We start from the raw sequence: 14898 nt of genomic DNA on the forward strand, positions 1-14898 counted from the left end.
TGGCACTTCATGGATGCAGAGACCTTATAGCGGCCTCCTAGATAATCTGACATTTCTTAATCTGGGCAACCTACTAAACAAGAGATAATTTGCATATTTTAAATCTGTTATATTCTTAAAATAAATAATAGTTTATACAAAGTTCTTCTAAATCAGTATTGTAGGAAGAGTGCCTCTATTGGTTTAGACAATAATTCACAGCCCTCCTAGAAAAAAATATTAATGAGATTGGGAATGTCCAAGATAAAATGTCCATGATTTTTTAATGCATGCAAAGTGTGTAGAATGTAAATGAAATCTGAAACTTTAGCATTGATTAAGAAAAAAAGACTTTGCTTAGAGAGTTAGGCAAAGTCATAAAGGGAATATACTTTGATGCACTAAGACCAAAGCAAACTATCTTTTTTCATATATACTGTTTCAATATTGACTTTTAGTTTTCAGGTGGAATATCTTTTCTCTTCCCAGAAAAGAATAATGAAACTTTAATATGAAAAATTGTAAGCAATTACTGTTCTTTTACAGCTTGCCGACCAGGTTTTTATAAAGCCTTTGCTGGTAATATTAAATGCGCCAAATGTCCACCTCATAGTTCAACAAATGTGGAAGGTTCTACAAATTGCAAGTGTGAGAAGAACTACTTTCGATCTGAAGGAGATGTTCCATCAATGGCTTGCACAAGTGAGTAACCTCATTATGATGACACTGAAACCCGTCCTTACATGTGGTTGGTCATCTAACCATGCATTTTAGTGTATTTCCATGTCGTTAGTGTTTCCAGACTAATCGTGATTAGATATTGTTTTGATTGTTGGTTTGGGAAAAAGGGTGAAGAATAATTTTTAAACACAAAAATGCAAACTCCTGGAAGACGAAGTTTGCATTCTACTATGAAGAGAGAAAGAGAGATGGAAACTCTGGATTCTGGAGGTGGGATGAAACAAAAGTTCATACCAATTGGAAAACCAAGCAGGTATTCAGATAAACAAGTTAAAAGAAAGACAACAGACTCGTGCCAATTTGCAATAAGCAGAAGCATGGGTAGAAGCAAGTAAATTCAGAGCCCCAAAAGAGTAGTGTAGGGTCAGTTAGGCCCAGAGATAATTTATCTGCGATATAAACAATAATACGGACATGCCTTTAGTCTGTATTTCTACTTTATTTTTTATAGTTAAAATTTTTTTTAAAGGCACAATTGTATTATAACACTGTACATTGTGTTTGTGTGGTATACCACCACTCTTATCATTACTACTTTTATTGCATTATCATGCATAGTAGCATAATGTTATATTAGAATTACTTCCAATTTTTATAAATTGTTAACTATCCCTATTTCTGAGTGTGACAAGTCTCATTCACTCATTGTGGAAATTCAGATATACAGTTGTCTGTTGTGGAAGACTAACATTGAGCCTAGGGGTGTGTATTAAAAACCTGAGTATCTAGACTTAAGGTCTGCTTTTTATTAAAACTGTACAAAGCTTTAATGGATTATTGAATTCACATGATTTGACTGGTTCCACCATTGAATCAAATTATTGAAAAAAGCAACTTCTTTTATTCCTGAATTGAAGCAACAATGCTGTATCCATTTTATTGGTCCGCTCCTTCCCATGGTCTACAAGCACACAAGCAGCTTGTTGGTAGTCACTTAACCCATAATAACAGCTCGTAAAACAGGATTGACCCTCATCCCAACTTTAATACTTTACAGCCCTGAATATGTGGCTCAGCTGCTATGGCACATTGCATCAGCTGGATAATGAAAGCACAGCATTAAGGCACACTCTTACTGGTTTGGTTAATTTTTTAATAAAGTGCTTTATATGGCTGTACCTAATGTTTTATTGTCTTTCATCATGCTGAATTTATTCATAGCAATATCCTGAATATTAGTTAATTTAGAAAAAGGGATTAAAGCTAGACATTAGAATACATATGTGTTACAAAATTGGTTGGTATCTCTTAAAATATGTAAGAGAATATATAATATATAATTTTTCTTTAGGATAGGACAGTGGAACAATGGGCTTTTTATAACTTGTGGGCTTTAATTCTCAGAATTCCTGAGCCAACCATACTGGCTCATGAATTCTGGGTGTTGAAGTCTACAAGTCATAAAGGGGCCACAGTTCCACTCCTCTGCTTAAGAGATATAAAAGAGAATCAGTGACGTGCGGTGAGGTTTATGGCTGGTAAGGCAGCATTTTTTTTAGACTTGTGGACTTCAACTCCTAGAATTCCACAGCCAGACATGCTCAGTTCCAATTTAAAGCGACAGCATTTGTTTTTCTAAACTTATTTGCTAAATAAGTTTCTTTCTTTCTTTTTCTTTTTCTTCTCCCTTCCCCTTCTTCCTCCCTCTCTCCCCCCCTCCCCCTCTCTCAAACACACACACACACACACACACACACACACACACACACACACACACACATACACACAGAAAGTTGCACCAGGATTCAGAAAATTTATGTTTTCCTCTTCAGCCCATGATAGCAATACCATTAGCAGCATTTTGGCTGGCAGGTGTAAGTAGAAGTGGAAATTCATTCTACTGAAAACATTGTTTTTGCTTATGATTGGATAATTAAAATTTCAGAAGACCCAAAGGCATATGCTGTTCATTCTATCTTGCTTGCAATAAACCATTGAAAGGTTACCTAAGACGCCTCCTTGTCATTACTGCCGCCGATCTAACAGTATTAGAGTGTTACATAGTGCATAAACTAAATAACTCTCTCAATATGCTCCCTCCCCCCTCTCTCAAACACACACACACACACACACACACACACACACACACACACACAGAGAGTTGCACCAGGAAGATGAAGTTTGAATTCCTCCCCCTCCCTCCGACCCATACGTACACATACCTTTTCCAACTGTTTCAGAGAAGATTTCAACTCTGCTCTTGCCTGCCATCATGAAAGAAAAAAAAATGTAAAAGGAAAAAGGCAAGAGCTGAGGTAGGCTGAGCTAGTTGCTGCCAGAGTCACCGTGTGGATGACTCTGCTTAATTGTTTAAAAATGCCTCTAAAATAATGCTCTCTACAGGAGGCAGGAGAACGATGTGCCTCATCTACGTCAGGAATTTTTTGGCTTTTAACCCTTGCTTAGCTCTGCTCGAGTGATCATAAAGTCAGACTAGAGGAGGCACCTCGTTCTCCTGCCGTCTCCTGTAGAGGGCACTTTTTAGAGGCTTTTTTAAACAGTTAAGCCCTAAGCAGAGTCATCCATGGTGACTCTTGCAGCAACCAGCTCAGCCTTTTTCCTTTTACATTTTTTTTTCTTTTCATGATGACAGTGGTGAGGCTCTGCCTCCCCTGCCTCTCCTGACTGTACATTCCTGAAAGAGATCATAAAACCATATGTCAGTGATAATTGTTAAATGTGTGCTTGAATGACTATTTCTTGAACAGAGTTCAAACAGGATAAATGATACTTATTTTCATTCTCTGCCCATATAGGACCCCCTTCTGCTCCCAGAAATGTTATTTCTAATATCAATGAAACCTCAGTTATCCTAGATTGGAGCTGGCCTTTGGACACAGGGGGCAGAAAGGATGTCACTTTCAACATTGTATGCAAGAAATGTGGAGGAACCAGCAAGATCTGTGAACCATGTAGCAATATAGTAAGATTTCTTCCTCGTCAGATGGGACTCTCCAATACAACTGTGACTGTAGTGGATCTCTTGGCTCATACAAATTACACTTTTGAGATAGATGCTGTTAATGGAGTATCTGGTTTAAGTACCATCCCAAGACAATTTGCTGCAGTAAGCATTACAACCAATCAAGCAGGTGAGTACAGAATGGTTATTTTGCTGTCACAAAAGAATGAAAGTGTCCTTCAACCCTGTGCCTATCATCTTCTTTTACTCAACCTTCAATGCACCTTTTTTTTAAAAATCAAGCAAATAGATGGTAGTTATATGGAAGGCAGGAATCTTATTATAGATGAATATCAGCAGAATGTGAGTCAGCAATGATCTTGTTACAAAACAAGCAAACCTAATTTCTATCTCCATCAATATAAGCATGGTTTCTAAATCATGGGAAGTAGTTTTCTACTTCATTACTTCCTTGGCATCTCAAATATGTGCCAAATTCTGACTTGATCTGGAGGATCATGATAAACTTGAACAGATAGGAAGAATAGTAAGAAGAATGGCTAATATGCTGTAAACTAAGTTTTAGGAAGGCTGATCAAGAGATAAATTTAGCATTTGTAAGAGAAAAAAATAACAGTGGAATGAAACTTGTGTTTGCTACCATTGATCACTATTTCTTCAGGAGTGTCTGTTAATAATTACATCTTTGAGTTGTTATTTTATATTTAATCAATATTATTTCATATTTCATCAGTGAGAGTATTATTTTAACTGACTAATTTTTTTAGTTATCTTAATTCCCCCTTCCCCTCCCCTCCGAAGCATTAAGATCTTCAATCTTTGCTTAGCTTCATTATCAGTGTAAGCCCCAGGCTTGGGAGAAAGACTTGATCTATGATATATTTTATCTTAAGTAACAGATGAGTATTTATTCATAGCCAAATCATCTAGAATTTTTGAATTTAGGAACACAAATATATATTTTTTCTTTGTCCAGTTATTTGCATTGTCCATTGCACAGTAGTAATTAGATGAATTGAATACAGTTTCATTTCTCAATTCCAAACCATTTCATTGCTTCTTATTGTGTTTCAAATGATTAGAATAACACGTGATTCAGGGTAAATAGACTTTGCTTTAAACTGCACAGTTAAAGGACAGCTTTAATATAATTAATAAAGCAAAAATTGTTATAATTAATAAAGCAAAAACCATCCTTCCGAAATTCCATTGCCTTTCCAGTGGTGATATTCAGTCAGCTTGGACCGCTGTAAGCGAACCAGCAGTGGCAACTGGTGGGTGGGCCTGCCCACCCGCCCAGGCTCTATGCTGTCCTACTTAGCCGCATTTTCTAAGCCATGTGCATGTGTGCAAGCCACGCATGTGAAGAAAGCACATGCACAGAAGGTGCGTGTACTCACAAAGCACGTGTGCACGCACACTCTCAGTTTTGGTGCATGGCAAATCGGTAGTATAATTATGTAAAACTCACCTCTGTGCCTTTCCCATTATCCATTGGTATTATCAATGCAGCATTTATTTCTGTCTTTTCTGAGTTCAGCTTGTGTGTCTGCAAATTCTAATTCTAAGTACTGTTTTATATGAGATAAGTGCAATTATTTGGTAGTTTGAACATACTTTAGCACTGCAATTTATGTTACAGGATTATAAACTAATCTTTTCCAGTTCTTTGGCACTGCTTATAGCATTTTAACTGCATTATCTTGCAAGCTTTTAAAGAATACATCTGGTATTTAATCAACTCATGCAGCTTTGTTGTTAGCAATATGTTCTAAAGCTTATAAAATTTCATTTTCTATTATGCCTGTCTATAGTTTAATGATCAAACCATTATATTTTGCAATTTATTCCTTTGTTTTCTTGGATAGGGTGATGTTAAAAATACAATTTTACATATTTATATGATCTCCATTTTTGCACAAAATGTTCTTGATATTTATATTTGACTTCAATACCCTCATTTTCTGTACACTGCTTATGTACATATAATTTTTCCTTCAATTTTTCTTGACCCTGTGTTAGGTTTTCAATTTTCTGTTGCTTCCAGCATTCTATATTTCCAGAACGTATTTTCTCCAGCTATTTTCAATTTTTGAACAGAGACTCATTTATATTTATTAATTTTCTTTTTCCATTTCCAGATATTTTGTTTGATTCTTCATTAATGATATCATGAATTTATTTTTAGAATTCTTCAGGTCCTCGTCAGAGATAATCCATTAAATTATTTCAAATAATATGAAATATTGTTCATGCTGTAAGTTGTTGGTTTACTTTTTTGGCTTTTGTTTAAATGATAATTTTGCGAAGAACTTTTGATCTCTGTCACATTCAGCACTTGATCTTGTTTTTGTTGGCTGAATGGCATTTGTTTTTCTTTGTTTACACAAAGTGTAGTCAATTTGATTTTTTTCATCCAGCAGTATCCATAAGGAAAGTCATCTTTAAATTTGTTTGAAGAAGATATTCAACAAGGTATTTAAACTTCTTGGCAGAATGCCATTAGTTTCTCTTCTACTTCATTTTATTCACCAAGATCAAATTTCCCCATTATTCTAGATTTTGTTGTGCTTCCAAATTTAATATTCTGTTTTCCTATAATTAATGACAATTTTAAAAGTGTGGATAAGCTGTTACAAATCACCATAAAATTGTTCAGCTGTAGCTTCTTCTGCCTCTACTGTTACAGCATAGACTTGGATTACCACAATATTTATTGGCTTGAATCGAACAAAGTAGAGTATTTCATTTGGGGGATATAGTGAAACATCGGCTTTGACACCAGGTTTGTTAATAATTATGGCAGTTTCATTTCTTCTGTGATTTTCTACTGTACAATAGAAGATCTGATGTTTCTTTGATGTGAAATGAAGTTTCAGTTCATTTCAGTTCACTGACTCTCAGAATGTCAACATTCAGTCTTGACATGTCTGCTCTAACATTGTTAAATTTGTCTTGGTTTCTGGTTCTGACATTCCCTGTAACTGTAGGATTAATAGATATTCAGCATTGTACTTTCCTTTTGCTCTATCCGCAACAGCTGGGTTTCATTTTGGCTTTAAAATGGCCACATAATAAGGACTAGTGTCATTTCTTCTTGTTTTTGTTCTTTCCAATAAGCCATTGGATTTTTCCAGAGTGACAGCTTAACCAATCCATTTCCAATGGATTGAAGTGATTTAATCTGATATTTTGTCTATGACATCATGAGTGATTCTTCTGGAAGTGTAAAGTCTCAATGTACTTCATCATGGGAGATACAAACTTTTTTATTGTTCAATTTTACATTTCACAATGTGGAGGACAATTTGTAATACTTTTCAAGTATCTGAAGAGATTTGACACAGAAGAACAAATAAAAGGCCATGTTGTTTTCTGTCATCCTTTACAGCTGATCTTACTACTCAATGTATTACTTCCTATGACAAAAGATGTAAGTCAGATGTTGACTAAATCTGTCTTACATATTTTTAGGGCAAAGACGTAGTAAGGACCATGACTTTGGTTAATTTAAATTTAGAATGCATAACATTAACTGAATACAGGGAATATGAACAATCCCATATATTTAGCAATGTGTATATTCATGATAAATTATTCTTCTGGAGAAGCTTGTGCATCATTGTCGCATGGTACTTTTTACTATCCACTTTTTAGATTGATTTAGTTTCTTCACACTTAAAGGAAGGACTACTAAAATCAATAGGAGAGAATTTTCAGTTGTTAGGTGATATTATACCAGCAAGGATTAATAACTTCCATATTAAGTGAGCAATGTAAAAGATCACGTTGTGCTATGTTAAATGATATTTTATTAATAAAATTGGATATTAATCAAAACTTAATACCAATGATACCTAGTGTAAATTATAGAGGTATATAAGTAATTAATTCTGGTAATAGAAATAAAGAAAATTAAATCCTTTTATATTATAAAAGACTAGCTTTCATGCTCATCCTTGTTTTCTGTTCTCTTTATAGATTGTGATCATCACTAGTTTTATGTGAATATTCATTTAAAAGACCAATTGTATTCATATTTTCTTCATGCAATTGGTGGATTTACCAGTTTTACAGGTGGTCCTCAACTTACAATCAAAATTGAGCTCAAAATTTATGCTGCTAAGTGGGGCATTTTAAAATTAGTTTTCTCCATTTTACGACCTTTCTTGCCACAGTTGTTAAGTGAATCACTGCCATTGCTAAGTTAGTAACATGATTGTTAAATAAATCTGGCTTCCCCATTACTGATTTTACTTGTCAGAAGGTTATAAAAGGTGATCACATGACCTGTAAAGGGCATAAGTATGAAAAATGGTCCTTGGTCACATTTTTTCAGTGTCATTGTAACTTCGAATGATTGCAGAATAAAATTATAAAATTTAAATCAGTTTTTTTCCTGGAAATTTTAAGGAATATATGGGTTATTATACTATATGTGTCCCATATAGAGCTGAGGTGGTGCAGTGGTCAGGATGCAATACTGCAGGCTATTTCAGCTGACTGCTAGCCGCAGTTCGGCAGATCAAATCTCAACACGTCAAGGTTGACTCAGTCTTCCAACCTTCCAAGGTGGGTAAAATGAGAACCCAGATTGTTGGGGGCAATATGCTGACTCTGTAAACCGCTTACAGAGGGCTGTAAAAGTGCTTTTACAGCCCTGTTAAGCAGTTTATAAGTCTAAGTGCTATTACTATCTGTTTATGTTATAAAATTGGAATCAATTTAGGTTTTTGTTCTGGATTTTTCTGAACAACAGCTTACCAGACATTTACCAATTGTATCACCCATGGGTTTATATTTTGTTAAAATCTAATATAAAATGTGTTATCTATTGCTGAGTACTAAACGCTATTTTTTTATTTGGCTACATTATCACAAGTTCCCCAAACTGGCATTATATACTTTATAGCCCCAAACACCATGATGGATAGGTATAATAGTTCAGAGAGGTCTGTAGACCAATAAATGCTATTATTCGTAGTTCAATGGTGGGATATATTTCATCCACTTAGCTTGAATAATTTCTAATTAGTAACTTGCATAAATCTTTGGTCAATAATTGATATTTCCAAGTGTAGATAGAAAGATGCAATGGTATTAATGCTACATTACTGAAGATGTATTTGTTCCATAATTTAAACCATGTTTCCATTCTCCTTTGAAATTTGTGTGGATCTGTGCACAATTATGAGATTGAAGAGTTTGACAAATTGACTGCATTTTCATTATTTCCATAAATAAGATTATATTTCTTTGCATTTCCTTAAAAATCTGACAGGTTTAGAATAAAATTAGTAAATACCTCCAGCAATGTAGTAAAATATAGTAAAAAAATCAACCAGTAATCATCATGTTCTGAAATGCCCCTCAATCTATTTGTTCCCTTGAGAACAAACTTGGATCAACTGTCCATCATATTTCTATTGTCCATCACATTGAATGTGTTCAGTTGCAGTATGTTTACTTGTAGGCAAGAAAACATACTGTAGAAAGGGAGATTTGGTTATTATTATTATTATTATTATTATTATTATTATTATTATTGTACAATTGTATCACAGCGGCCAGTTGTTTCGCTGGATTTGGCATTGGTTACTAGTCGGGCCCCACCCAGGGGCCTAGGACGTCGTAACGTATTTTCGTAATATGCGTGCAGATCCAAGCAGTGCGGCTTTTTGCATTTGACTGATGGTGATTTTGTCAATTTTAACGTTTTAAATGTAATTCCAGTGCTTTTGGAATAGCACCCAGTGTGCCAATTACCACTGGAATTACCACTGCTGGTTTGTGCCATAGTCGTTGAATTTCGATTTTTAAGTCCTGGTATCTTGCGATTTTTCATGTTCCTTCTCGGCGACCCTGCTATCACCTGGTATTGCGATGTCTATGATTGTGACCTTATTTTTCTCAACCAGTGTGATGTCTGGTGTATTATGCGCCAGTATTTTGTCAGTTTGTATACGGAAATCCCACAAGATCTTGACCATCTGATTTTCGGTGACTTTTTCAGGCTGATGTTCCACCAGTTTGTTGCTGTTTTAATATTATAATTTTTGCACAAATTCCAATGGATCATTTGTGCTACTGAATTGTGCCGCAATTTATAATCAGTCTGCGCGATTTTTTTACAGCAGCTGAGTATGTGATCAACAGTTTCATCAGCTTCTTTGCAAGTCTGCATTTGGCATCATCAGAGGATTTTTCGATTTTGGCCTTAATGGCATTTGTGCGGATAGCTTGTTCTTGCGCAGCCAGGATTAGTGACTCTGTTTCTTTCTTTAATGTACCTGTTTTTAACCATAACCAAGTTTGTTCACTGTCCACTTTATCTTTATTTTTTTCCAGAAATGACCATGCAGTGCTTTGTCTGCCAACTCTCCATTCTTGATTTTATCACATCTTTTCTGTATTCTTGTTTTGTCTGTTGGGCCTTCAGTAGATTTTTGTTCTTTACTTCGATTAATAGATGTTCTTGACTTTCTTTTAAATAATCAGCCAGTGCATGTTTTTCCTCTTCAACTGTTGCTTCACTTGTAATAATCCTCTGCCACCTGATTTTCGTGGCAGATATAGTCTATCAGTATCACCACGTGGATGTAAACTGTAGTGCATTGTCATTAGTTTCCTGGTTTTTTCGGTCCAAAAGGTCCAAATCAGCTTGTGTCCAGTTAACTATGCCAGCTGTGTATCTTATAACTGGTATTGCCCAGGTATTTATGGCCTTGATTGTATTTCCACCATTCAATTTAGATTTCAAAATTTTCCTAACTCTGTTGGTGTACTCTCGCCTGACAATAGTTTTTACTTCTCCATGCTTGATGTTATCCAACTGCAGAATGCCTAAGTATTTGTAGGCTTCATTTTCTTTGCATTTAATTAGTTGGCCATTGGGCATTTCAATTCCCTCAGATGCAGTGATTTTGCCTCTTTTTATGGATACAGTGGCGCATTTTTCCATGCCAAACTGCATTGAAATATCGGTGCTGAATACTCGGACTGTATTTGTCAATGATTGGATTTCTATTTCTGACTTTCCATAGAGTTTCATTTATTATTATTTCATTTATTATTATTATTATTATTATTATTATTATTATTATTATTATTATTTATTTGTCTTGTATGCCACCCACTCCCGGAGGACTCCGGGAGGCTCACAAAAGACAAGGGAAAAGGGGGGGAACGAGACAAAGACAACATATTTAAAACAAAACCAACATTCACAATTTCTGTGGAGGTAGATGCTTCTCAGCTCCCCCAGCCTGCTGGAACAGCCAGGACTTGGTGGCTTTGCGGAAGGCCGGGGAGGGTAGTAAGGATCCGGATCTCAACAGGGAGCTCGTTCCAGAGGGCCGGAGCTGCAACAGAGAAGACTCTCCCCCGGGGAGTCGCCAGCCGACATTGGCTGGCAGATGGAATCCGGAGGAGACCCAACCTGTGCGATCTAATTGGTCTGAGAGAGGTAATCGGCAGGAGGCGGTCTCTCAGGTACCCAGGTCACCTGGTTGTGATGAAGATAGTTCGAGAATACTGCTGGGAGGAATTACCATATGAGTATCCCATGCAGTTTTAGTCTTCTAATCTTTTCCACCATAAAAGTAAAAGTAAAGGTTCCCCTCGTACATATGTTCTAGTTGTTCTGACTCTAGAGGGTGGTGCTTATCTCTGTTTCAAAGCCGAAGAGCCAGCACTGTCCGAAGACATCTCTGTGGTCATGTGGCCGGCATGACTAAACACCAAGATGCAAGGAGCGCTGTTATCTTCCCACCTATTCTTCTACTTGCATTTTTACATGCTTTCGAACTGCTAGGTTGGCAGAAGCTGGGACAAGTAACGGGAGCTCACTTGTTATGTGGCGCTAGGGATTCAAACCACCAAATTGCCAACCTTTCTGATTGACAAGCTCAGTGTCTTAGCCACTGAGCCACCATGTCCATTTTCCACCATAAAGGGCACATCAATAAGCAGAAACAGAGACAGAATATGAATATATTGTTATATTCATACTTTATTTCTGATTCTCACCTACCATTTGAACCCAGAGTCTGGGAAAAATTGCCTTTAAACAGACAACTGGCTTTGTTGTCATTTGTGACATTATGACAGTATCACACTATGTCTTTAAAAGGATAAGTTTGGATCAGTTGGCTCTTCATTTTATTGTTAAGGAAAGGCTTACTGAACTGCAGTTATCAACCATGCTGAAAAGAACAAGCTCATCTCAGTTCACAATAATATGTTTTCACACAGATGTTATCTAATAACACCAATCAACCCAGCTTAGGAAGGGTCACTGGCTGCCGCAGGAGATTTATATAACATTCACAATCCTTAGAGGCAAGGTGCTAATTATGAATCTGACACAGAAAGAGATCGACAGCTGTGTCTCTCTCACAAGCTGATATGCAGATTTGCCTGATTCCCTTGCCAATATTAACTTAGTAGCTGCATTACATTTAGGTTGCTGTTTTAAAGATCCATAAATTCTTTAATTGAATTTTATTGGGCTTATAGGTATACCTTGATTGGGGGAAAATGGTATCACTGTACTAAATATAATACTATATCTTTTATAGTATTTATAGTATCCTGGTACTAATCAAGAGTATTCTGGGGAAGCAAATTTTTGACTAAAAATAAAAAGTAGGGGAGGGAAATAAGATATATTCTTTATTGCAGCTTTCTGCAATATATTTAATACATTATTTTGTATAGAAAATCAAGGCTGAGAAATAATAGACAATTCATTTTTTAAATCAGGTTCAATAGTTCTTGACAATAATTTAGAAAAAAACCCATATCATATAGAAATTGTTCCAGTTCCAAAGAGATTAAGTCAAATAGCATGATTCTGGGCAGGTAGATATTTATTTTGAATGGAAAACCTTTTCAGGTTCACTCATATTGCCTTTAGGATGTAAAACAAATTAAACCACATATTGTAAGAGAAAATGATATTTTTATAAAAAGAGTTAAAGTGCAAACAATGTAGGAATGTGTGAATTGTATAAATTTAAATGCAAAAGAACAAGAATTGTTGAAAAATAGGAAGAGGAAGAATTAAAAATAGCAGAAAAACTACCGATTGGTTATATATCTAAAGAAATACAAAGTAAGAATTTTCATATTTATTTCGGAAATCAGTCTTCACTCTTAACAGTAAAACTAACCAGTACTTATCCAATTGCAGAAGCAAATTATCTAAAAGATAGATAGATAGAATTCTTTATTGGTCAAGTGTGATTTAACACACAAGGAATTTGTCTTTGGTGCATATATTCTCAGTGTACATAAAGAAAAATAAAATATAATACATTCATCACAAATCATAAGATAAAACACTTAGTGATAAGCAATAAAATTATACTATGAAACAAATGAAACAATATAAATTTTAGAGATACAGGCAACATGGTTATGGTCATAAGTGGAAAGAGATAGATACTAGGAAGCAAGAGAAAATAATAGTAATACAAAGGTAGATAAATATATGAACAATTTCATATAATTTCTTCCGTTGACAAACTGTAATTTATAGTAGGCTGATCTTAAGGAGTTATTCCTTGGAATCATAAATGTCCATATACATTGTCCCAAAAGAAGAACAAAAATATTACATGAACATACCCTAACATTTGAGCGTGATTGTTTCCAAATTCAGAGGACATTCATGTGTTAATTGCAGCATATACTATTACCACTACAACTATGTACATGCCCTGCTCTTCAAATTAGAGAGCCCTATCATGTAGTAGAGAGACTATTTGTGTAAAAAAGAAATCATGTGTGGATCAGCTAAAATTGCAGATCTTTTGTGTAGGATAGGACAGAAATTAGTTCTCATTCAAATGTTAATTTGTATAATATTGCAATCTGATACCTATTTAAAAATTCACTATTTTTTCCTGCATTTTGCATTGCAATTTTCTTTTGTAAAGATAAGCTTTTATAGAATAGATTATTATATACACGAAAATAATGTATAAAATCCATTTGTAAAATTATTTGCATATTTGTGTACAGAAAACAAAATTGCAACATAAAAACATTGTTTTAGTACTGAAGAAGGAATAAATAAGATTTTTACCTATGACATTCTTTTGTGGCTGTTACAATCTTTTATTCTGATTTCAGTAATATGATTTTTCAGTTGAAATGTGAAAACAATATAAAATCAAATTTGTGCCTAAACAAATTTTTTTTTTTTAATCAACCACTTCTCTTCCTTCTTAACATTAAAATTTTTAGGAAAAGCACATAACATTTTTGCTGATTTTGGGACAACCACAAGATATAATTAGTAATGGAAAATACTATAAAGCTACTTGCTAAATATTATTGCAGGTGACAAAGAAATACAAAACTAGTGACAGACTACTATGGACAAATGGTTTCAGAAGTTGATGGACTGGTTGAAATGGCAAAACTGACCACTTTAGTTAAAGAAAAGAATGTACAGTGGAACCTCGGGTCACGAACGCTTCTGACCATGACCAAATCTGGTGGCGACCAAAAAAAATCCGCTAAATATTTCACTCTGTTCATAACACATCCTGTGTTGTGGTGGTGATCAATCACAGCCGCAGCGATTTTCCCTGCCGCAGCGATTTCCCCTTCCATGCCTTTTTTTTTTTTTTTTTCTGACCGAAGTCCTGGAATGGATAACGGTCGTGATCTGTGGTTCCACTGTAAGTACTTTTGTTTCCACATGGACTTCTGAACTTCATGTTGATGTGGAGAAGAATAAAACTCTGACTTTGGAATTTACCGATAGATCTTTATAGAAATGGCTTGTTCATACTATTATGAAAACACAAAAAAGCTGTGATTTGATGTTGGTGCCTTATTTTGCTGTAACAGAGAGAGTCGGAAGTCAATGCTTTTTTTCTTTCTTTCTTATCTGTCCTCACTTCTGTTTCCCGCCACCCAACCTCCATGCTTTTCTATTTACTTTGTATTTTGTATTTTATAATACTTTATAACTCAATAAAAATGTTAATGGCGATATAAAATAATAATAATAAAATTTTATAAGTCTAGAAACAGACTGAAGAATATCTGCATGGAATGCAACTTATAAAATTCACAGGAAGGACCAAATTGTTGATGATAAAATAGAATAAACAATGCTAACATAGAAACTGAATTTAGATAGACTTTCTCAGGACTTTCATAAAATTCATATAAGAATGAGAATCTGCAGCATCAAATTCTTCCCTCCCCCCAACATCCATTTATGATACAATCAAACA

At 35.0% G+C, this 14898-nt stretch overlaps 1 protein-coding gene across 1 annotated transcript in view; it reads left to right on the forward strand.

Moving 5' to 3' along the window:
* The window catches only part of EPHA3 (EPH receptor A3), a 127481-nt gene that overhangs the window by 58463 nt on the left and 54120 nt on the right, over positions 1-14898 (forward strand). Inside the window, exons 3-4 of the mRNA XM_032219736.1 lie at positions 526-681; positions 3477-3812. Of these exons, the coding sequence (XP_032075627.1) occupies positions 526-681; positions 3477-3812 (492 nt within the window). The remainder of the gene's footprint in view (positions 1-525; positions 682-3476; positions 3813-14898) is intronic.

The sequence above is a fragment of the Thamnophis elegans genome, chromosome 6, assembly GCF_009769535.1.
Source record: "Thamnophis elegans isolate rThaEle1 chromosome 6, rThaEle1.pri, whole genome shotgun sequence".
Classification (NCBI taxonomy): domain Eukaryota; kingdom Metazoa; phylum Chordata; class Lepidosauria; order Squamata; family Colubridae; genus Thamnophis; species Thamnophis elegans.